Genomic DNA, 25966 nt, shown 5'->3' on the forward strand with positions numbered 1-25966 from the left:
CTTCACTCCCATTCCTTCTCATTCCAGTCTTCGCATGACGTTCTCAAGGGTGGCACTGAAGAGTTTCAGTGAAATGGTATCAGCCTGCCAAACCCCTCTCTTTACATCGATGATCATTTCCTTGTAGAATGGTGAGATCCTGGTGGTGAATCCATAATACAGCTCACAGAGGATCCTGATGTACTGAGTTTGAATGTCCTATTTGGCTAGGGCTTTGATGACCACTTCAGTCTCAACAGAATCGAAGGCCTTCTTTAAATCAATGAATGTTAAACAGAGCAGCATCTTGAACTCTCGAGAAACCTCAATGAGCTTGGTCACCATGTGGATATGGTTGATCATGCTGAATCCTTTTCGGAACCCAGCTTGCTCACATGGTTGTCCTTCATCTAGTGTTCTGCCAATCCAATTCAGGATGACTCGAGGGAAAAACTTGTAGACTATGGACAACATGCAGATCAGGCGACAGTTGCTGATGTCATGGATATCTCCCTTCTTGTACAACAGAATGTCATTGCTGGTTTTCCATTGGGATGGAACCTTGCATTCAGACAGGTAGCATGTGAAGAGCTGAGCCAGTGTAGTGATGAGTACCGGTGGCACAATCTTCAGGTGTTCGGGTCTGACTTTGTCCGGACCAGGTGCTATATGCTTTTTTTTTTTTTGCTTTTTGGGTCACACCTGGCAATGCACAGGGGTTACTCCTGGTGGCTCTGAACTCAGGAATCACTGCTGGAAGTGCTCAGAGGACCATATGGGATGCTGGGAATTAATCGGGTTAGCCATGTGCAAGGCAGACGCCCTACCTGCTGAGCTATCACTCCAGCCCCACTGTATGCTTCTTTACTGATGAAATGGCATGTCGGATTTTGGAAGGGAGAATGCTGGGAATGATATATCCATCCTGTGGAATTTGGTATGTGGGGAGGTGGACGTGGCTATAGAAGAGATCTGAGTAGAAGTCATGGGTAACCTTCTCCATTGCCCTCTGGAAGATGTGATAGATCTATCAGGATGTCAGAGGGCAGTCATATAGGTCTTGTAGTTGGTGAAGGACGGGCAGGCGTTGTGAATACTTTTCCTGGCTTCTGCCGCATCAGGTAACACTGCTGCTGTTCTCTCTTTGAGGTCTTCCTTTGTCACTTCTCTGCACAGCTTTGCAAGCTTGGGTGTTAGCTTGCAGTTGCCTGAGACTAATGCCAAGCCATTGGTGAATGAGCTTGAGAGTTTCCAAAGACAGGTGTTTTTTGTGGCTTTCGCACTCTCAGCATTCCTCACACAGTCATGGAGGTGCTGAACCAGTCAATTGTATTCCTCGTTGATGCTGTCAATGAGGCATCTTCCCACGTTGCTGCAATAGTGCCAAAGAGCTCCAGTTGGTGGTCGTTCTGGGAATTCTTTTCTTAAACTTTGCAATCCTTTCTCCCCACTCTGTGAAGTAGAATTTCACATGAAGGAAATGGTGGTTTGATCCCGTTTGGAATTTTGGGACATCGGCGACAACGGTGAGGCAAAACCATCAATTGAATATGATGCAATCAAGTTGTGGAACTGTCCACCAGGAGACTCCCATGTGGAGTTCTTCGGGCGACCTTCTTAGCCCTATCTTGGTGTTAAAAATCACTGACAATGACCTTGTAGAAATCTTTATAGAAGTTCTCCAGCTACATGTAGAACTACTCAATTTCTTCTTTGTCGTACTTGGATATTGGTGCATAGATTACAAAGTTAGAAACTGCCGGCAATGAGCCACATAGATGTGAGTGTAAGTGTCCAATTCAGGTTGTTAAGCATTCGAACAAATCGATGCTCATGACCAAGTTCATGTTGACGAGGACACCAACACAACCAACACCTTTACTGTCGCATGTTCCGAGGAACAACACTTCTTCTCCAGTGTCGAAAACAGTGTCATGTGATCGACCCCTTCTCATCTTAGTCAGTCCAATGATGCCGTACCTTATTTTCTGTGTTTGCATCATCAGGTCCTCAATGGATGCTTCCGATGCCAGTGTACATGCATTGAAAGTACAGTCATTTTAGTCCTTCATTTTGGCAGTCTAGTTTGGCCCTGAGATTTTATCAGCCTCTCCTTGCTCATCCTTCCCAATGTTGCCATATTGAGGTCTCTTATAGGGTCAGGGGAATGAGGCCCATTATTGTTACTGTTTGGAGCATATCAAATACACCATGGGTAGCTTGCCAGGCTCTCTGAGAGAGAAGGCTTTTAGGGCAGCCTCTAATCGCCCTTACAGGTGCTTACAGTCTGTTATGCTGTCTAGGAAATAACAGTATCGTAATAAAATTATTGGATCTTTGTATGCGAGTTTATAAAATGTTGACATTAGGAAACCTGGGTGAAGAGTACACAAGAAATCTGCATTATTTTTGCAAACTCTTCTGTAATTATAAATTTACCCTTAAATTAAAAGATTTTAAAAAGCGTTTCTTGTGTTAGGCACTACATCAAAAATATGTTAGTAATGGCTAGGACAGAAAATATGAAAATAATTTTCTAAAGAAATCACTCTCCCCATCTGCATCTCTTCAACCCCTGGCAACTGTGTTCTTTGAGTTTCAAATTTGAATGAGATTTATAGCCTGTCCAGCCCAAGTATAACTTTTACTTATAACCTTCAATCCTACAACATATTTAAAAATAGAAAGTTAAAGGGCAAAGGTAAAGTGAATATTGTAGTTCTATTGGATATCATGAAAGTTTTCCTTCCAAACGGTTTTAAGTAATTTCCTTCCTTGACTATGCAGAAGTGTCCAATAGAAATGGAGCTAACAAGGTGAGGGTGGGCTTCTGCAGCACAGTGCATGAAAGATTCAGAGAGGGCGAGGAGGCCATATCCGCACACTGGTCAGAGTCAGACTTGTCCATGCTCTCCTGCTGATGTTCAAAGAAAAAGCTATGAGGGTTGAGAAATTCAGGAAAGATGAGACTAACGTGGTTGCAATCATAAACAACTGTGTTTCTGTGTTTGTAACTGTGTTTCTCATGGTGATTTGATTTTCAAAAAATTTTACAGGCAAGAATTAACACATTCACACATATTTACAGGGTGGTTGTTGTTTATAGGGACCAGAAAAGACTGGATAAATCTAAATAAGAACTATAAAACCAAATAGACTTAGAGTTTCAAAGTTGATTTGTGTTTTATTAGATGTTGACTTAGAATGAGGCACACCAATATTTCTTCGATATTAACCCCTTATCAGATGGGTATTGGGTAAATAATTCTGAAAATAAAATACAATCCCATCAACAATGGGGAGAAGAAATGAACAAAACTTCCTCAGAGAAGAAATACTAACGATCAAAAGACACATGAAAAAATGCTCTATATCGCTAATCATTAGGAGATGCAAATCAAAACAACAATGAGATATCTCACACCAGAGACTGGCACACATTCAAAAGAACAAAAATAAATCAGTGCTTGTGTGAATGTGAAGAGAAAGGGACTCTCTATTGTTGGTGGGAATGTCAACTAGTCCAGCTTTTTTGGAGAAAAATATGGGCTTTCCTCAAAAAGCTAGAAATTGAGCTTCCATACGACCCAGCAATACCACTTCTGGGAATATAGCCCAGGGGCCCAAAACCAAAAAGCAGAGATGCCATCTTCTCTTCTATGTTTATTGCAGCACTATTCACAATACTCAGAATCTGGAAACAACCCAAGTGCCTGAGAACAGACAACTGGTTAAAGAATCTATGGTACATCTACCATGGACTACTGTGCAGCTGTTAGGTAAAATGAAGTCATCAAATTCCCTTATAAATGCATGGATATGGAGAGTATCATGCTAAATGAATAGAGTCAGGAGGAGAAGGAGAGGGATCTAGAATGATTGTACTCATTTGTGGGATGTGAAAATACATGAAACTAATGTCCAAGAACAGTAGAAACAAGGGAAGGAAGGAAGGAAGGAAGGAAGGAAGGAAGGAAGGAAGGAAGGAAGGTAGGAAGGAAGGAAGGAAGGAAGGAAGGAAGGAAGGAAGGAAGGAAGGAAGGAAGGAAGGAAGGAAGGAAGGAAGGAAGGAAGGAAGGAAGGAAGGAAGGAAGGAAGGAAGGAAGGAGGGAAGGAACGGAGGGAGGGAGAAAGGTGGGTTGAGTTGGAAATTGGGTTGAGAGGTAATACTGGTGCAGGGAAGTTGACACTGGTGGTAGGATTGGTGATAAATTACTTTATGTCTAAAACAAAACTATCAATATTTGTAAATCACAGTTCTTTATTAATTTTTTAAAATATAAAAAAGAGAATGATGAGCACCTGAAAGCTTTATGTTATAATGAAATTTTACTTTGAAAAAATAAACAGGAGGAAAAAAAGAAAAAATAAACAGGAGGAAGAGTTATAATGCCCTTAAAGACAATACTTTGGGAAAGAATAAAAGAGAATAACCAACTAGAAGTCTTAGAAAAGACTCAGAGAGGATATGTCAGGCAGTGGGGAGAGTATCTGGGATCCTGGTGTTTTCCAGAGAACGTCTGTAGAGTAAGAAGAAAGAAGGGCTGGCATAAGTAGATTTAGGCAGAAGAGAAAGGAAAGGCAGGGCAACTGTTTGAAATGAATTAGAAGAGTAAGCTGGGGAGGTACACTCATGAATTACTCCAGGATGGTCTACATCATGAATTTATATAAAAACCCAAAAAACTTCACTTATGTGAACTGCTATATTTTGGAAGTTTTAACAAAAATGTAAGTAAGCCCTGTATCTTCCTTTAAAAAAAGAAGTGACAAGTACACCAAATAGCTAAGCTCCTTTAAGACCCTCAACTGGATGGTATTTTTGCTTGTTTGGTTGGTTGGGGTTCTTTGTGGTCTCCCAGGTGGAGCTCAGGAAGGTCTCTCCTGACTAATTCTTAGCCAACTCAGTGGTTCAATGCAAGAGCCCAAGGACTTCATGCTGTTCAGGTTCTGTAGTGCTAGGATCACCTGGTCAAGCCATCAGTGTTTACGGGCCTCAGGTATGCACCTGACAATGTGCAGGGAAACATGTGGTACTAGGAATCACGCAAGGCATGCCTCCTAATCCAGCTTTCAACTATATGTTTTGAATAAAGTTTTCTCAGCTGTTGAACATACTCTCTTTTCTACTACGCTGATAATTTTCAGGAGCAATGCAGGCTTAAGAAGTTCAAGTAATGGGGCTGGAGAGACAGCACAGTGGGTAGGGCATTTGCCTTGCACACTGCCACCTGGGTTCAATTTCCAGCATCCCATATGGTCCACCAAGCCCTGCCAGGAGTAATTCCTGAATGCAGAGTCAGGAGTAACCCCTATGAATAGCCAGGTATGACCCAGAAAGGAAAAAAAAGAAGTTCAAATAAAGCTTTCTGTGCTTGGTCCTTAGCTCTGAGCTGCTGCGTGCTTTTACCTCCTTCCAGAACATATATTAGCTTTTATCTTTCTATTCAACTCCCTGCATAGACTCATATTTTTTCCTTTCTCTTCCTTCCTCACAAGAACAAACCCTCTTCTCGAGAAAATTTATTGCACTTTCCAACAGAGGAGCTCCAAGATTTTCACATATCATCCTGGAACCAGAGAATCGTGTGGATGAAGTCAGAGCACATTGAAGGAGAAAGGGACACAGTGAGGAACTAAAATTTAAGGCATGTAACCAACATGTTGGCTCCATCACTGGGCAGTGATTACCTGAGGAATGATACTGACCCTCTTTCAGTTCCAGATTCTACAGTGACAAAACAGATCATGGAGTATAAACCCCCTCCCTGGACAAAGAAGAGATTAAATAAGCTAGTGTGCATAAAAATACTGGAAATAGTACCCATGTAGTTATGAGATAAGCAGGAAGAAGCCACAGTGGTCCCCATATCTTCAGTAGAAAAAAAAGGCAGCAATGGTTTGAGATGTGGAAAACACAGCAAGTGTGTATTGGGGGCATAATTTGGAGAACTAAGCTAAGACTCTTAGAAAAGAAGATGCTAACATTTTAGCCTGATTCAGAAGATCTCCTCAAAACTAACCCCATGACCAGTCCTTAGAACTCCTTCAAAATATATTCTGTTGTTTTGTTTTGTAGTCAAAAGTGGTACTCTGCTTACTCTTGCCTATGCTCAGGATTTACTCAAGGAAGGCTCTGAGGTGGTGCTGGGGATCAAACCTAAGTCACCTGTGGGCAATGCAAAAGCACTACCCACTGTACTATCATTCTGGCCCCCTGCAAAATTCATTCTTAGTAACTCAAATCCTTCTTGCTACCTGGTCTGCTCTCACCCACCCTAAGCTCGAGTCAGTCAAATTTCTAGCTGCCTGCCCTCTACTGCTCATCTGTCCCCCACTTCACTCCTAGTCTAGGAACCCCTTCTCATCCCTTGAGACAGGCTCAGTTGCCACATTCTCCAATATCTTGCTTGGCCATCTGACTTATTTCCAGTATACCCCCTCTTAACCTACTAAATCCTCAATCACTAGGTTCTGTCTTTCACACAAGGTAACTATGGTCTTCATGGCAGAGACCTGGGTTTCTCTTCCTTAAGCAGCTTGAAGCCATTCTGCACACAGAGGAGGTGTCCAACCATGCGTGTCAAATACGCCTGGGACCTGTGCTCATACAGGTATGCAGACCCCAAATAAAGACAAGCAGGGGGTCTTTTGCAAAGTGCAGACACATTTCTACAAGCACCATTTCCAACCTGATGGACTGAAGTCTCATCAGCCATAACACCCTGCCAGAGCTTCCCAGAGTGTCTTGTAGGAAGATGCCCTCTCCTACCTATCTTGTCTGCCCACAGCCCAGACCCTCGCACACATAACGAGATCACAAAGCATACATTCTTCCAATGTTGTTAAACCCGTAGCTACTCCCTCCAAGTAATCTCCTACTTGCTACTCCAGCTAAATAAAGTTCTTCCTCTGTGGACATCCCTTCACCACAATGATTTTCCTAGAGTTGAACTTTTATGACTTTTCCACTCTGACCCCTTTTTTTGTCCCCCCCCAATACAACAGGGAAGAACACTGCCAAAAACACCTCAAATTTATTTCACATTTGAATATGAATGTTTAGAAATTTTAATTTTCTGAATTTTAAATGCTTTGAAACCTTTAATTATTGCCATTTCTCTACAACACCCACATTCAGTAACTTGACCCCATATGTTGTGACAGTTTAAGAAGCTATGACCTGAAAACAAATTCTTAAAAGAAAACATAAAGCAATAAAATGGCAAAAAAAGTTTTTCCAAAAGTTTTCTGGCAACTAAATTACTAAAAATGGGTACAATATAAGCACTACCAACAAAGCACAAAACAAAGTCAGACTTGACAGTAACTGTGATATTATGAAAAATACTCCCTCTGTATATTGAATGTGAAACACAGACTTGAATTGTCCTAGTTGAAGATCCATGGAGGTGATTCTGTGTCAAGGTGACAGACCAGCATGGAATCTTCTAATTCTATCTTCCTCTTTATTTTCTTTTCTTTATGTCCTCTCAACTTTAGAGGAAGTACTGGCTACCTGGTTTGCAGGATCAAGTGCAAAATGAAAATGTTCAAAATTATCAGTAATTTCAAAATACTCTGTGGCGGCAAGATGTTCCTCTAGCACAAACCTCTTTGTCTTGATAGAGACCCAGATTCCTGCCCACTAGAAGTCCAGGTATGAGCTATTTTATTTCCATCCCTATCACTCAGAAGAATTCACTCCACAAAGTCCAGCCTCAAACCATTTATTTGTATTTAAACCTCTTATTTTAGTAATAAAGGCATTTCTCTCACCTTAAAACACTATCAAGCAAATGAGTACATTTGAGGGAGCCTAGCCAAAAGAGTACAAGGAAAGGAGGCTAGAACTTCAAAGTACCTTGGGTAACCTGAAGTTCCCACTAGAGCTGCCAGTGGGCTCCAGGTGTGGTGCATCCCAACACAGGGCAGTAAAGGGATGGTCAGGAGGTCTGTGCTGGGCTCTAAAGCCTTGGATTCCCTGGAAGTGCTGGCTGAGACCTGTAGGCAAACTCGACTGAAATCCTCGTACTATCCTATCTGCCGTGTCTGCCTACCAGGTGTCAGACCCATCTCCCCTCGACCCTCCAAATTTCTACATCAAGATGTCAGGTGGTTATCAAATTCCCAGAAACAACCCTGATGTCTTTCTCACCATTTTACCAAAAGTCACAAAGTAGATTAATGAAATGACACTAGAAATGGGACAGTTCCTGTCTTCTCACTACTAAGAACCTTTATCTTTAAGCACTCATTACCTGCGACTGGGTTCAACTTGTATAAAAAGCTTTAGCTGAGTGCTTTCAGGTGTCCCTTTGAGGCTAGAGAAGCAATGGAAGTCTAAATAAACCATACCAAGTATCTTTTCAGATCACAAAGTCACAAAAAATAGAAGTAACTATTAAAAAGTAGCAAAAATTCAAGTACCTGGGAACTGAACAAACTACTGCTAAATGATAATTAGATCAAAGAGGAAATTTAAAAAAATACTTTCTCAAAACAAATCTCTACCAGAATCTATGGAACACAGAAAAAGCAGAACTAAGGGGGAAAGTTTATAGCTATACAAGTTCACATCAGGAAAAAAGGGCTCAATTGAAAAATTTAACCTCTCAACTAAAGGAACTAGAAAAATAACAACAAATGAATCCCAAAGAAAATAGAAGGCTGGAGATAGTTTTAAAATAATAAAAGAAGGAAATTAATGACAATGAAAATAATGCCAACGGTCAATGAAACTAGAAGCTGGATCTTTGAAAAGAGTAAAAATTGACAAACCCTTGGCTAAACTCACTATGAAAAAAAAAATAAATAAACACGGTCCAGAAACAGACATTTCAGAAATAGAAAAACCATAAGAGGTTATAATATATGAAAATAATAAGAGGTTGTTATGTGTAAGCTTTATGCTACCAAGCTTGAAAGCCTAAAATAAATGGGCAAATTCTAGGAATCACACAAATTCCCATGATTGAACTAAGAGGAGCAGAAAACCTAAATTGAGCAAGAAAAAATTGAAACAGTAATTAAAAATCTCCCAATAACAAATGCCCAGGTCTAGAAGGATGCAGTAATGAGTTCCACCAAAACTTCCAAGGAGTCTTAGTGCCTATAATTACTAAGCTTTTCCAAAATATTGAGGAAACACAAATCCTCCCTTATAGGTTCTATGAAGCCACTATTATACCGATGTTTAAAATAGACACAGAAACAACTAAAAAGAAAGTTATATTGGGACCAGAGAGGTCATGCATCAGTTAAGGCACTTGCCATATACGTGGCTAACCATGATTAGATCCTCAGCACCACATATGCAAGCAACTCCAAGGCCACCAGCAGTGATTCCTGAGTGCAGAGCCAGGGGTAAGTGCTTTTTTTAAAAAAAATTATTGAATCACTGTAAGCTACAGTTACAAAATTTTCATGTTTCAGTTTCAATCATACACTGATCGAACACCCATCCCTGCACCGTTGCACGTCTTCCACCACTAGTGTCCCCAGTAACCCCCCACACACACCCTGTCATCCCACTCCTCCCCCTGCTCTCTCTACTTATGAGTATTATGGTTTGCAATACAGATAATTAGAGGCCATCATGTTTGGTCCTTTATCTACTTTCAGCACATATTTCCGATCCCGAGTGATCCCTCCAACTATCATTGACTTAGTGATCCCTTCTTGATCCCAGCTGCCTTCTCCCCCAGCTCACAAAGCAGGCTTCCAATCTTCCTGATCCTTGTGTCTACTGTTCTTGGGTGTTAATCTCATATCATGTTATTTTATATTTCACAAATGAGTGGAGTCATTCTATGTCTGTTCCTCTCTTTCTGACTCATGTCACTTAGCATGATACTCTCCGCGACCATCCACTTATACGCGAATTTCATTACTTCATCTTTCCTAAAAGGTGCATAATATTCCATTGTGTAGATGTTCCAAAGTTTCTTTAACCAGTCACCTGTTCTGGGGTACTTGGGTTGTATCCAGATTCTGGCTATTGTGAACAGTGCTGCAATGAATGTACAGGTGCAGATGTCACTTCCACTGTACTTTTTTGCACCCTGGGGATATATTCCCAGATGTGGTATTATTGGGTCAAATGGGAGCTCAATTTCTAGTTTTTTTGAGAAATGACCATATTGTTTTCCCAAAAGGCTGGACCAGTTGGCATTCACCAGGGGTAAGTCTTAAACACTACTGTGTGTAGTCCCCTCCGCCACAAAAAAATAGATAAAAATAAATTTTTTTAAATTATAAGCCAATATTCCTGCTTAACATCAATGCAAAGATCATCAACAAAATACTAGCAAATTGAACCCAGAAATAAATTAAAAGAGTTATACCCTGTGATAAAGTGGGGTTCATCTTAAGATGTAATGATGGTGCAATTTATGCAGATAAATTAACTTAATACCATATAGCCAAAATAAAGATAAAAACTATATGGTCATCTCAATTGATGCAGAGAAGTATTTTGACAAGATCCAACACCCATTCATGAAAAAAAAAAAACCTCATTGCAATAGAAGCAACACATCTCAAGATAGTAATAATAGCCTTTCCCCTGAAATCAGGCACAAGGCAAGGATGTCCACTGTCACCACTCTACTTCAACATAGATTAGAAGTCCTCACGCAAGGACTTCCAAGAAAGACATAAGACAAGAAAAAGATGTCAAAGGAATACAAATTGCAAATGAAGAAGTGAAATTATCATCATTTTTTTGTTGTGGGCTCACAACCAGCTATACTCAGGGGTTCCTTATGGATCTGTACTTAGGGATCATTCCTGGAGGTTTGGGGGCCCACCTGGGTGTCAAGGACCAAAGCAGTTTCAGATATATCCAAAGTATGTGTCTGCCTACCCACTGTACTATCTCTTCAGCTTCAAGTTATCACTATTTACAAATGATATATTACTATACCTTAAAAACTCTAAAGATTAACAAAAAAATTTCCTAGAAATAATAAGCCAATACAGTAATATCGCAGGTAATAAAATGAATACACAAAATCCATGATACTTTTATGCAAATAATTAACTAGAAGAAAAAGAAACTTAAAAGAATATTAAAGAAATTTAAAATCAACTTAAAGGGGAAGTAAAAGACATATAATGAAAATCATATTTTACAAAGAATATATCAGGAAATGGATAGACATCCTCTGTTCATGGATAAAAAAAATTAAATGGCCATTCTACCCAAAATACTATACAGATTCAATGTAATATCTATTAAAACTGCAATGACTTTTTTCAAATATATAAAACAAACTCAACTAAAATTTGTCTGGAACTATAAAACTCCCTGAATAGCCAAAGCAATCCTTAGGGGGTAGTAATAATGGAAGGCATTGCATTCCTCAACTTTAAGCTATACTGCAAAGCTATAATAATCAAAACTATAAGATACTGGAATAAAGATAGTCCTGAAGACCAATAGAACAGAATTGAAAGTCTTGAATTAAGGCCCTGGTTTTATAGACAGCTAATCTATGACAAAGGAGATAAACATATGAAGTGGAGCAAAGAAAATTTCATCAACAATTGGTGCTGGGAATAACTGCATGTAAGAAACAAGAAACAGAAAAGAAAAAAAAGGAAAAATTAAAACCATACCTGACACCATTCATAAGCATAAACTCAAAATGGATTAAATATCTAGATATTAGACTACAATATCTAAAATACATTAAAGAAAACATCAGCAGAACTCTCCAAAATTGACTGTAAAGGAATTTTCAATGAGATAAACACAATGTCAAAGACAACAAAACAAAAATAATCAAATGGGACTATATAAAGTTAAAAGGCTTATGCACAGCAAAAGAAACTCAGGCTCTAATAAAAAAATGGCACTATACTGAATGGGAGGAAACATTTTCACATAATACATCAGTTAAGTGATTGATTTCCAAGACCAATAACGCATTTGCAAAACTCAATGATGAAAAGTCCAGCTATCCTATGCACAAATGAGGCCAGGATAAGGCTAGTCATATTCCAAAAGAAGACATACATATGGTCAACAGACAAATAAAAAGTGTGCATTGTCTCTCATTATTAGGGAAATATAAATCAAAACAACAATGAGTAAGAACTGGGTCAGGTCTCAACAGATTTTATCATTAACAGAGGAAACTGAGTCACACGGAATTTCTGGGCCTCAGTCCCTAAGCCCATCTCATCTGGCCACCCACTATGTTACTAGAAAGCTTTAGCTTATATAATTATGATAATCTGTAAGTATTCCACTGTCTCTTAGTATTACTCCTTTAAGACAGAGAATCCTGATCTTTATTTTACCTAACTCAGGACTCATCAAATCAGTTGCCTCTGAAAATTGCTCCTGAAAACAATTTTCAGCATGTCTGGAGGCTTCCCCACATCAACAAACATTCTCAGACACCAGGAGTCTTCAATAATTCAGTTTAACTCAACTCTATATTGATATCATTTATCTGGAAACAATGTCCGATTCCACTGGAAATGGGTTCTTTCAACCTCCCAAGAACAACCTTCTCTTCAAAAGCTAGTCACAAATCCAGCCTGTTATCTGTGCTTCTGAATCAGGGGTTCTAAATCTGAATTCCTGTTACCCCTTCCTCAGTTTCAAGTAATTTGCTAGAGCAGCTCATAGAAATCATTGAAACCTATTTAACCAATATTCACTTTCTATTTTAAAAAACAGGATACCACCAAAAATCACGTATCACTGTCATCCCGTTGCTCATTGATTTGCTTGAGTGGGCACCAGTAACATCTCCATTTTGAGACTTGTTGTTACTGTTTTTGGAATATCCAATATGCCATGGGTAGCTTGCCAGGCTCTGCCAAGAGGGGAGGAGGAATCAAACCCGAGTTGGCCGAATGCAAGGCAAATGCCCTATCCCCTGAGCTATCATCCATGCCAACCACCAAAAATAAATAAATAAATACTGATACAACCAATAAATATCCAAAATGGAAGCAAATATATAGGAAAAATAATGGGGAAAGACAGGTGCTTCCATGCCCTTTCTGAAGCGTTCCATTCTCCCAGATCTCCATGCGTTCAATACAAATGCTCTTTGATCCCTGCCACTGGGGGGTTTCATGGAGGCTCCCTGATTTCAGTCACTGGAAATTGAACTCAATTTCCAGCCCTCTTTCCTCTCAGAATTATGGACTATGGTAGTAAAAGTATCCATCTTCTGATTATATGGTTTAGTTCCCTGGCAACTAGACTTCATTTTTAAGTATTTTTCAAAAGTCACCTCTTTTATGTAACAAAACACAGTTTTAGCAGTCTCAACATGTAGGTAATTCCAAGACTTTGCAGAACTCAGAGTGAAAAACTGTTTACAAAGACCCAAAATATATAAGATATAAAATATATAAGATAAGACATAAGATATCATTTGTCTTTGTCCACATAATATCACATCTTTTTTTAGAAGTCTCCAATGGTGGCATCTCCACTTTTAATCTTAAAACTTCACATGGTCTTCATCTGATTTTCTCCATTTTTTGACTACTAAATTACTACAAAATCAATCTCTCTAAGGTTGTTTTTAGATTATTTTAAATAGAGCCAAAGAGGCAGACTGGGGGTGGGGGGTAGGGGAGCTGGAGAGAATAAAACTGAGGTCATTGGTGGTGGGAAATGGACACTGGTGGAGGGATGGATGTTTAGGATCACTGTATGACTGAAACTCGATCATGAAGAGCTTTGTAATTGTGTATCTCACAGTGACTCAATTAAAAAATACATTTGATCATACAGGACCCCATCACTTGCTCTAATATACAGAAAACAGACTTCAAATAAGGCTCTTCACATTCCCTTTTTTCTTCTTAACTAGGTGTAGAGCAAAGAATCACAAACCAGGATTGAAAAATATCTGCAAAGGTAATTCAGTTCAATCATCTCTCTAACGTTACAATCACTGAGGCAAAATGAGATCCCTGTGAGGGACTAAGTCCACAGCAATTTGTGTTCCTTGCCTCTTGGAGACTTTATTAATAGTGTTCTACTTTGTCAGAAGGTATCAACTTAACATGTAATAAGAAATTTTAGCAACAATAACCATTTTTTTCCATAAAGTCTATGCAATGTTACATACAAATGTGATCCATTGGTGGTAGTGCCATTCTACAGGACATCCAAGTGTGAGCCATCACAATAAGTAGTGGCCTCAACAGTCAAGGATGAGCAAAGGGACAGGGTGTTCCCTGCCATCAGGGTCCTGCCCCTGCCCAATCACCTTGGGTTTACCATACAAGGTGGATGAAAAAGAAAATCAGGCTATACCTTTCTGGGAAGTGTATCTTGAAGGAACATGGTGGGAAATTGTTGCTGGAAAAGGGTGACTTTCAAAGAAACTGGACTGCACCAGCTTGTGCCAGCCACACCTCAGTGCTGTATCTTGGTGATCTTTCCTCACATCTTAAGCTAAAAGTCACCCAGTACTGGAGATATAACTGATGACCTATGTCAGGGCATAACTTTGTACTGGGTATGGACCAAAATAAGACCCCACCTCTGCATGCTGTGACAGCCCAGGAGGAGGAATCTTACTACTTTCTGTGCTAAATGGAGACACCTGCATGTCAGAGATGAGCAGCTTCTTACCTGCTACCTCTCTGGTGTTTGGGCAGGGATAGAAATGTTTTCTTTGAACTAAAACTCACTCTTGTCCATTTCCTTCTAAATTTCCACTGGACAGGGTAACCACTCAGCCACTGATTTACATCAATGAAATCTCTCATAAACACCCTATTTCCTGTGAACATAAAATATTTCCTCCATGAATCTTCATGTAAGAATTTTAAAGTGGGGGAACGGAGGGCCAGAGAGAGCACAGAAAGTAAGGCACCTGTCTGCTTGAAGCCACTTCAGCAAGGACCCTGGTTCAATTTGAAGCACTGTATGGTCCCCTAAGCACCACACCAAGGCATACGCTTAGGCACAGAGCCAGCAATTGCCCCTAAGCACTGCACGACTAGGTGCAGCCCAAAGCCCTCCCTCCCAAAAAAAGGAAGGTGCTGTCATTGATCACAGAGGTTAGGGGTTCATACTGTGCATGCACAGGATCCTGTTTCAATCTTTGGCACCATAGATCTTTGACTCCTTAAGTATTTCCAGGTGTGGCCCTTGTGGCCCAGGCACTACAAATTGGTCCTGGTGGTCTCTATTATGACAGGGCCTGAGCAGCAATGCATCCTTAGACCCTAGCATTAAACTTCTCAGTCTCAATTAGTATCAGCAGAAGTGTCCCTTGAGGATCCTGAGCACTGTTTGGGAACACCTTTCCTACAAAATTTAAAAATTAAACTATGTATATAACAATCAAATGGGCATATGTATATTTAAAGTATTTGTTTATAAAAATAGATGACTTTCATCAGGTTTGGAAGGTTCTTATGGATACATCTGCCTGCATAATACACAACTGTGAACTGCACATGAAAGCAACACTGGATAGTTATAATAACAGCATCTCAATAGATATCCAGTCCTATCCTAGAGAGCAAATAAATGCAGAGACTAGAGGCTGTGCCATGGCTGAGAATAATAGGCCTTTTGTACAAAGAAAAGCGTACTGCAGAGATTTCAGCTATGGATGAAGACTAAAATTCACCACAGCAAACACTCCTAGTGCAGGTACTAATTTTGTAATCAATTTCTTTTAAATTGCTTTGTATGTGGGCTGCTTTCTGTGTAACATACTGCAGGTCAAGCAGCACACGGGATTTGTTTTTTTAACTATGTTTAATGGTTTTCCCTGGGGATCAACTAGTAAGATAAGATATGTGCAATGTTTCATCAGCTGCAGAGCACTATAAAACGCGATGTTGCATCATGATATACTGGACTCTCACTGAGTGCTCAGGAAGGTTTACACTTGCTAGCTGCCAAATGTGCAAGGCATTAATACCTTATATAGATGAGCAGAAATATTCTATCAGAATTTTAAAATTTGACCTTATAAAATATTCTTTCATGGCTGTAGTATAAAAAAACATACATATTATAGCAAAATTATATGAAAGTATGGTTCACACGGACTGGAAAAATAGCACAGCAGGTAAGGCGTTTGTCTTGCATGCGACCAACCCGGGTTCAATTTCTCTGTCCCTCTCAGCGAGCCCGGCAAGCTACGAGAATATCCTGCCCACACAGCAGACCCTGGCAAGATACCCGTGGCATATTGGATATTCCAAAAACAGTAACAACAAGTCGCACAATGAAGACATTACTGATACCCGCTTGAACAAATTGATGAACAATGGGACGACAGTGCAGTGCAGTGCAGTGCTATGGTTCGCATATAGTGGGAACACCATAAGATGGGAAAGTGTCGGAAGACATAAAAAGCTGCCAGAAGAATTTTACTAGTAATAAAAAGAACTGTCTTTCTGAAAGCATGCTGGCTACATAATCAGTGTTGGGAGTGGCATTTAAGTGACATAGCTACATCTGAAGGAAGCTAAAGATGATACCATCCAGTTGTAAGGGAAAGAAATGAATGCCCTCAATCTTGCTTGCTTCCTCTTTTCTGTTACCAGTTGATTTTTAAACTACTGACAATTTAAAGATCAGTTTAAAAAATAGCTAATGAACATTTTTCCACCACCAATGTCCCCAGTATCCCACCCTGGAGGGATGAGTATTTGATCATTGTATGGCTCAAACTCAAACATGAAAGCTTTGTAACTATCTCATGGTGATTCAATTTTTAAAAATTTAAAAATAGCTAATGAGTCTTCCAAGAAATTAGACAAGCTTTCCTTCTACAATTAGACACAATCAAACAGAAATTAACACTAGGTGGCCTTGTGCCCTGGAAAAAAATCTGAGCAATTTACCTCATCCTATCAGCTGCTCTGACAATTACACAACATAAACAGGTGGGCTCATATTTCCAGGCCCAAAGCTTCATTTGGAAGGAGGAGGAGGGGTAAGAAGGAGGATAAGAGGAGGAAGAGGAGGAGAAGAAGAAGGAGAGAAAGAAGGTGAAGAAAGAGGAGGAGGAAGAGAAGGAAAAGGAGAAAGACAAGGAGGAAAAGGAGGAGGAAAAGAAGCAACTTAAGAAGTATAGTTTCCAAAACTGTGCTTGGTAAGCCTAAGTAATATCGTGATAACCTAAGTTAATGTCTGCCCAGAGGCCTTAAAACTGGCTCAAATACTAGATGTGCATATGGGCAGGGATAAAAGTAAAATTGCCTATCAGATTATACTTGGTTTTAGAAGTTTTACATTTATATTTTGTTTTATTTTATTTTTAACTAAAGCAATAAGTTCACCTTCTGCCAAGGAACAGTGAGCCTGTTTCTTTAATAGTCATTAACTGTCATGTGACTCCGATGAGAAAGTTACGTGGAAACGGATGTTTCTGAGAAACAGAACCATGTTCAAAACCTTTGGTCCAGTGCACACGCAGCCATCACCAAAGCCAAGTGCCAGTCTCCCCCAGCTGTGAGCCACCTGGGGGTCTAGCTGCCTTCTCTCCTACCTGCCACTCTAATTCAAAAGTATCTATGCCAAACCTTCTACGAAGTCCGAGGCCGTGTAAGTTCGTTGCTTCTGGCTGCTCTCCGCCGGGCTGTTCAAGCTCTCCAGGGCTGACTCAATTGCTTCTACCAACTCTTCCCGCTTGTCCTTCCGCACAGGTTTCTCCTCTGGATGGCGGGTCAGGCCGGTCTCCAGCTGGTAAACCTTCTGCAGGGTGAAACTGTCAAAAGGCACAGCTGCATACTCAGTGGCCAGTTTGACGCCAGTGTGCACCTCAGCTCGGTCCACCTGCGAGTGCAGGAAGGCCAGCAGGTCCGCCTGGCTTTTCTCAGCAGGCCCTGGGTCCAGGCCCCCAGGTTCCCTGGCGACATGTGGTGTGTTCTTGAGCTGCGCACTCCTCTCTTGCAATTCTTCCTTGAGCTGAGAGATCTGCTTCTTGAGGCTACTGATGTAGTTGCGCTGCTGTTCCTCCCACTCCTGCAGGACAGCCTGGTACCCCTCCTTCCCTGTGGGCCCACTGGCCCGGGGTAGCCCCAGCTGTTCCTCATCACCTTTCGGCGTGCACGCCAACATGTAGAGCACAGAGATGGCGCAGCAGAGGAGCACCAACAATACCCCTACCCGCGAGACCCACGAAAGCAGCCCCCGGCGGACCATCATCACTCAGTAATCAGTCATGTGTCCAGAACTGGTGACATACCAGAAGGTCTGGGCCCCTCACGAGGTGTCCCTGAACTAGACCACCGGAAACAGGTGTTGGCAGATCTCAAAGCTCCTTGCATCCATTTTTGCCCCCTACAAGTCGTATGCCTTGAAATCAAGCACTACGGTGAGAGGTTCTCTGTTTCTAAGGAATGATAGATGAAACCTCCAAGTTTTCCAATCCTTCCCATCACAGCCTTCCAGATGTGCAGCAGAGAGCAAGAGTAGACCTGGAAGAGACCAAATGACAATAACACTTATTCCAGGTAAGGTAGGAGATGTGGTTCAGTGGTAGAGCACATGCCTTACATATTTGGGGCCTTGGGCTTGATCCCAATTATTGCACTGACAACTCCATCCTTTGCACTGCCAGGAGAGGACCCAACCCTGGGAATTAACTGCTGCTGGAAGTGGCCCTCACAATGACAACAATAATATAAAAGATAATAATAACTTTATGTGTAAATAAGCAAAAGACTTCCCATGAGGCTTATGAAAAAAATATATAGATGGTCAAATATTGTTAGATTTTTATAAATCTAGAATGCAACATACACTTGCATTATAACTCATAGAAAGAACAAAGGATATAGAAAAGATACAGGAAGTAAATACAATAAAATGTTAACAACAATTGCTTCTTCTAATAAAGGAATTATTGATTATTTTCCTGTATCTTATAAATTCTCCACAATGGCATATATTATTTTGATGGATAAAGGGAGAAAATGGAACTATTGAGATTGAAACTGCACCTGAGGCCTTCTCAGCACTGGTGGCTGCAAACAATGAGGTCTATATGCACTCACCTATGTGCATTCATTTAGGGCAGGCAAGAAAAACTGACTAAAATATTTTTCAAGCTTTCTCTGAGGAAGCACCTAGAGGTTCATTCAGGTTTACACCTGAATAAGTACAAATGGTAACTTATTCAAGAGAGAGTTATTCCATAGAACTTTCGAATTCTATATACACACGAGGACTGATGAGTCACCATAGAAAGAAATGGGGATGGGAGAAGAACAGACATGAAAACACTGTCACTTCTAGGACACAATACTCAGGAATGTCTCTGTTCTGGTCACTTAGGAACTCTAGGTAGTGGCTGTTTATCTGGAATTCCCAGACAAATTACAAGGTCTTTCATTCAAAGATCTGCTCTGCACCTCAACCCCAAACCCCTTAACAAATGAAAAGCTGAACTCTACTTCTTGAAACATTCTCCCCCATCCTTTTATCTTAAGATCAGACTCCTGTGTTATTCCTTCCTTAACATCCTATCTTTATCTATTCCTACCCATCTTAGCCAAAAAAAAAATAAATACATAAAATGAGCACCAATCTCCTCTCATCACAGCCAGGCTCCAGATGGAGATCCAGGAACCTGGGCATTCCCTCCTTGCTGATCTCAGCCCCTAAACCCAGGAGTCGCCATGTATAACATCAGCTCTAATTCTCTGAACCCAAAACCAATACTATCAGTGAACACAATTCTGATTGAAGGCAGTGGATGAACCAAACATACTACACTAACCTTATACAGTCATATGTCCCAGTCAACTAAATGAAGTGACTAGTTCAAAACCCTCTTGTCAGAGTCTAATAGAACTACATGGTAAAGGAAATAATCTGAACAGCAGAGATATAAGATATATAAGATATAAGATATATAAGATATAAGATATATAAGATATAAGATATATAAGATATAAGATATAAGATATATAAGATATATAAGATATATAAGATATAAGTAGCCCTCTGGCATAAAAAAAAAAGAACATATTACTTCTTAAATAACTGGGAGTCCAACCCTCCAACATTAGCACTGTAGCACTGTTGTTCATCAATTTTGCTTGAGCGGGCACCAGTAATGTCTCCTTTGTGAGATTTGTTACTGTTTTTGGCATATCGAATATGCCACGTGTAGCTTTCCAGGCTCTGCCATGCGGGCGGGATACTCTCGGTAGTTTGCCAGGCTCTCCCAGAGGGATGGAGGAATTGAACCCGGGTTGGCCGCATGCAAGAAAAACTACCTGCTGTACTATCACTCCAGCCCCTCAACATTAATGCACATAAAACTCAAAAAACAGTGGAGACGACATTGTACACAATGGTATCTTCAAAGCTGACATGCCACTAGCCAACCAAGTGAAAACAGAGATAAATAAATGGAACTACCTTCAACTAAGAAGCTTCTGCACCTCAAAAGATACAGTGACCAAAGTACAAAGACAGTCTACAGAATTGGAAAGGATATTTACCCAATACCCATCCGTTAAGGGGTTGATATCAAGGATATACAAGGCACTGGTTGAATTCCACAAAAGAAAACTGCCGACCCGATCAAAAAATGGGGTGATGAAATAAATAGAAACTTCTCCAAAGAAGAAATCTGAATGGCTGAGAGGCACATGAGAAAATGCTCAACATCACTAATCATTAGGGAGATGCAGATCAAAACAACAATGAGATACCATCTCACATCACAGAGACTGGCACACATCCAAAAAAACAAAAGCGACTGGTGTTGGTGCAGATGTGGGGAGAAAGGGACTTTTATTCACTGCTGGTGGGAATGCCAACTGGTTCAGCCCTTTTGGAAAACAATATGGACGATTCTCAAAAAATTAGAAATTGAGCTCCCATTTGACCCAGCAATACCACTCCTGGGAATATACACTGGAGAGGCAAAAAGGTATACTAGAAATGACATTTGCATTTCTATGTTCATTGCAGCACTGTTTATAATAGCCACAATCTGGAAAACACCAGAGTGACCAAAAACAGATGACAGGTTAAAGAAACTTTAGTACATCTACACAATGGAATAATGTGCAGCTGTTAGAAAAGATGAAGTCTACAGAATGGGAAAGGATATTTACACAATACCCATCAGATAAGGGGTTGATATCAATGGTATATAAAGCACTGGTTGAACTCTACAAGAAGAAAACATCCAACCCCATCAGAAAATGGGGCGAAGAAATAAACAGAAACTTTCTCAAGGAAGAGATACGAATGGCCAAAAGGCACATGAAAAAGTGCTCTACGTCACTAATAATCAGAGAGATGCAAATCAAAACAACCATGAGATACCACCTCATACCACAGAGACTTGCACACATCCAAAAGAACAAAAGCAACCACTGTTGGAGAGGATGTGGGGAGAAAGGGACCCTTCTATACTGCTGGTGAGAATGCCGACTAGTTCAGCCCTTTTGGAAAACAATATGGATGATACTCAAAAAACTAGAGGTTGAGCTTCCATTTGACCCAGCAATACCACTGCTGGGAATATATCTCAGAGGAGCAAAAAAGTATAGTCGAAATGACATCTGCACTTAGATGTTCATCGCAGCACTGTTTACAATAGCCAAAATCTGGAAAAAACCTGAGTGCCCTACATATAAGTGGATCAGCATGGAAAGTATCATGCTAAGTGAAATGAGTCAGAAAGAGAGAGACAGACATAGAAAGATTGCACTCATCTGTGGAATATAGAATAATAGAATAGGAGTCTAACACCCAAGAATAGTAGAAATAAGTACCAGGAGGCTGTCTCCATGGCTTGGAGGCTGGTCTCTCATTCTGGGCAACTCAGAGAAGGGAACACCAAGTAAAATGTGGTCGGAGGTCATACGGGGGAGGAGTGACGCGTGCTGAATGTAGACTAGAGACTGAACACAATGGCCAGTCAACACCTTTATTGCAAACGATAACACCTAATCAGAGAGATAGAATAAAAGGGAATACCCTGCCATAGTGGCAGTGTGGGGTCGGGGGAGACGGGACTGGGGAGGGTGGGAGGGATGCTGGGTTTACTGGTGGTGGAGAATGGGCACTGGCGAAGGGATGGGTTCTCGAACTTTGTATGGGGGAAACATGAGCACAAAAATGTATAAATCTGTAACTGTACCCTCACAGTGATTCACTAATAAAAAATAAATTAATTTTTTAAAAAAGGAAAGTATCATGTTGAGTGAAATTAGTTAGAAAGAAAGAGACAGACATAGAAAGAGTGCACTCATATGTGGAATATAAAGTAGCAGAGAGGTATGAGCTAGCAATGATGCAACTTCTGGCAGAAATTCCTCTGGACTTAGTTACTAAAATACTAAAATAAAAAAATCCAAAACCGGCCCAGCGCAGAGAAGCCCCCTCCCAACTCCCTGCCCACAGTTTGGGGCTTGCCCCACCTCCTCCACCCCCGACTGGCACCTATGGGCCATCGCCTTCTGTTCCTGACCACCCCCCACTCTGCTGGTTAGGGGCGTGTCCTCACCATAGGGATGTGGCCTCAGAAGTGGGCGTGGTCTATTTTCGGACCGGTTATTTCTTTACCATTCCATGCATTATCCTTTGGCCACAACTGATAGAACCCATTACTCTGAAGTATTCCCTCTTCATCTAAGTCACTATATGTTAATAGTCAACTAACCTAGCCTACCCTAATTTCACAAAAACTGTCAGTGAACACATCAACTTGCAAAGAAAAGTCCTTTGTAAAAAGAGCATAGCTCCACATCCTCAGTTGAGACCCCTCCCAAGCTAAGGAGACCACCGGATAGTAAAGCCCATAACAACATGAAGAAACAGCGAAAATCCCCACAACCAGGAGAGATCCAAGAAAATATCTCATTAACCTCAGCAGCGGCTTCCCAGAAATACAACCTCCTCTCGGATAAAGAATTCAGAGAGGAAATTGTGAGGATGGTTCACAAACTCAAAGAAACTATGGAACGAACTTTCAATAAATTAAGGGAAGATATGGGTGCAGCATTGGAACGCTCCACCAAGATAATCCAGGAAGAAATGAGAGCAGAAATCTCAAAACTACGAACAGAAGTCACACAACTAAAAGAATCAGTAGATGAAATAAAAAACTGTAGGAGCCCTCAATTATAGAATAACTACAGCCTAAGACAGAATTAGTGAGCTTGAAGATGAGCTGCACAAAGCATATAGACAACAGCAAATAATGGCAAAAGACCTCAAAATGACTCTAAAGTGAATTAGAGTTCTAGGGGATGACCTCAGGAGAAACAACATAAGAATCATGGGAGTACCGGAACCACATGGAACCAATCCCCATGAAAAAAACACCATTAAAGACATCATTGCTAAAAAATTCCCAGAGCTAGAGAATGCAGACATCCAGATCCAAGGAGTCCGAAGGGTGCCAGCTAAAAGGGACCCAAATAGAAAATCCCCAAGGCATATGATGGATGCCATGGATAGAGACACAATACTGCAAGCAGCAAGATCAAAGAAGGAGATCATATACAAAGGAGTACCCCTTAGATTCACAGCAGACCTATCAGAAGAAACCCTCCAAGCCCGAAGACAATGGTGGGATATAGTGAAAACACTTAATGGAATGAGGAATGAATGCCTCACCAAGAATACTCTACCCGGCTAAACTCTCAGTTAAACTTGAAGGAACCATACACTATTTCATGGACAAGCAACAGTTCAGGAACTTCATAGACTCAAGACCAAATTTAAAAGAAGGACTCAGAGGGCTACTATAAGACAAGGAAAAAACCTACAATAACAACAAACCCAGAAAAATGACACAAAATCACATGATAATAATCTCTCTTAATGTTAATGGTCTAAATGCACCAATCAAGAGGCACAGAGTGGCAAAATGGATTCGGAAACTAAACCCAGCTTTCTGCTGCCTACAAGAAACACATCTGAATAGTCAGAACAAACACAGACTCAAAATCAAAGGATGGAAAACAATCCTGCAAGCAAACAGCTCCTTCAGAAAAAAAAAGCGGGGGTGGCCATACTAGTATCCGATAGCATAGATTTCAGGCTGAAAAAGATAAGAAGGGACAGCGAAGGGCATTTTCTATTCATCAAGGGATATGTACAACAGGAAGAAATCACACTCTTAAACGTATACGCACCTAATGAACGATCAGCTAAATACTTAAAAGAACTCCTAGTAGAATTTAAGGAGGACATAACTAGCACCACGATAGTAGTTGGAGACTTCAACACTGCCTTATCACCTCTGGATAGATCGACAAGAACAACACTCAGCAAGGAAACAATGGCTCTGAAGGAAGAAATGGAGGAAACAGGTCTGATAGACCTATAGAGGGCGATACACCCCCAAAAGAAAGAATACACATTCTTTTCCAGCGCACACGGAACGTTTTCCAAAATAGACCACATTCTGGGCCACAAATTATACCTTAATAGTATCGGGAAGATAGAAATTGTATAAACTATCTTTTCAGACCATGATGCACTGAAGATCGAAGTTAATCACGCACAGACGTGGAGAACCAAATCAAACACTTGGAAATTAAACAACTCACTATTGAACAACGAGTGGGTCACGAAGGAAATTAAGGAAGAAATCAAAAAATATCTCGAAACAAATGAGAATGAAGACACAAGCTACCAGAACCTATGGGATGCAGCTAAAGCTGTGTTAAGGGGAAAATTTATAGCTCTGCAAGCCTTCCTCAGAAAAGAAGAAAGGGCCTATACAGATTGCTTGACTTCGCAGCTCAAGATCTTAGAAGAGGACCAGCAAAAGGAACCCAAACCAGATCGAAGGAAAGAAATAATAAAACTTAGAGCAGAAATTAATGAGATGGAAACCCGAAAAACAATCCGAAAGATCAATGAAACAAAGAGCTGGTTCTTCGACAAAATAAATAAGATTGATAGACCGCTAGCAAGACTCACAAAGAAAGAAAGAGAGAAAACCCTAATAAACCAAATCAGAAATGAAAAGGGGGACATCACAACAGAAACCAAGGAGATTCAAAGGATCATCAGAGACTACTTTGAAAGTCTGTATGCTACGAAACAAGAGAACCTAAAAGAAATGGACAAATTCCTTGACTCCTACAATCTCCCAAGACTGAACCAAGAAGACGTGAAATACCTGAATAGGCCCATAAATATCAAGGAAATCGAAACCATAATCAAAAGTCCCCCCAAAAACAAAAGCCCAGGTCCAGACGGATTCACTGGCGAATTCTTCCAAACATTTAAAGAAGACTTGCTGCCAGTTCTCCTCAAGCTTTTCCAGGAAACTGAAAAGACAAGAACCCTTCCGACCAGTTTCTACAAGGCACACATCTCCCTAATACTAAAAGCAAACAAAGACACCACTAACAAAGAAAACTATAGGCCAATATCCTTGATGAACACCGATGCAAAGATCCTCAACAAAATACTTGCAAATAGAATCCAACAACTCATCAAAAAGATCATACACCATGACCAAGTGGGATTCATCCCGGGGATGCAAGGATGGTTTAACATTAGGAAATCAATCAACATAATGTATCATATCAACAAAAGTAAAGATAAAAACCATATGATCATATCAATAGATGCAGAGAAAGCATTTGACAAGATCCAACGCCCATTCATGATAAAAACTCTCACCAAAATGGGTTTTGGAGGAAATTTTCTCAAGATAGTCAAAGCCATCTACCACGAACATATGGCAAGCATTATCTTCAATGGAGAAAATGGAGGGGGGAACTCCAAACAATAATAGTGAGATTTTTGTTGGAATGTAATCAAAGTAAAAAGAAATAAAGTGAAATTTATTAGCTACACAGGCAGGGTGGGGGGTTGGGAGGGGTGGAGGAGTGGGGGAGAGGTTTACTGTGGTTCTTGGTGGTGGAATATGTGCACTGGTGAAGGGACGGGTGTTCAAGCATTGTGTAACTTAGACTTAAGCCTGAAAGCTTTGTAACTTTCCACATGGTGATTCAATTAAAAAAAAAAACAGTGGAGAAA

At 40.5% G+C, this 25966-nt stretch overlaps 1 protein-coding gene across 7 annotated transcripts in view; it reads right to left on the minus strand.

Annotated features, from left to right (window-relative positions):
- The window catches only part of CSGALNACT1 (chondroitin sulfate N-acetylgalactosaminyltransferase 1), a 415840-nt gene that overhangs the window by 109798 nt on the left and 280076 nt on the right, over positions 1-25966 (minus strand). For all 7 annotated transcript variants that reach the window (XM_055120424.1, XM_055120430.1, XM_055120445.1 and 4 more), the window contains one exon: positions 17515-18411. In XM_055120424.1, coding sequence (XP_054976399.1) covers positions 17515-18139 — 625 coding nt within the window. In that variant the 5' untranslated portion in view covers positions 18140-18411. The remainder of the gene's footprint in view (positions 1-17514; positions 18412-25966) is intronic.

Source organism: Sorex araneus, chromosome 1 (genome assembly GCF_027595985.1).
Source record: "Sorex araneus isolate mSorAra2 chromosome 1, mSorAra2.pri, whole genome shotgun sequence".
NCBI lineage: Eukaryota > Metazoa > Chordata > Mammalia > Eulipotyphla > Soricidae > Sorex > Sorex araneus.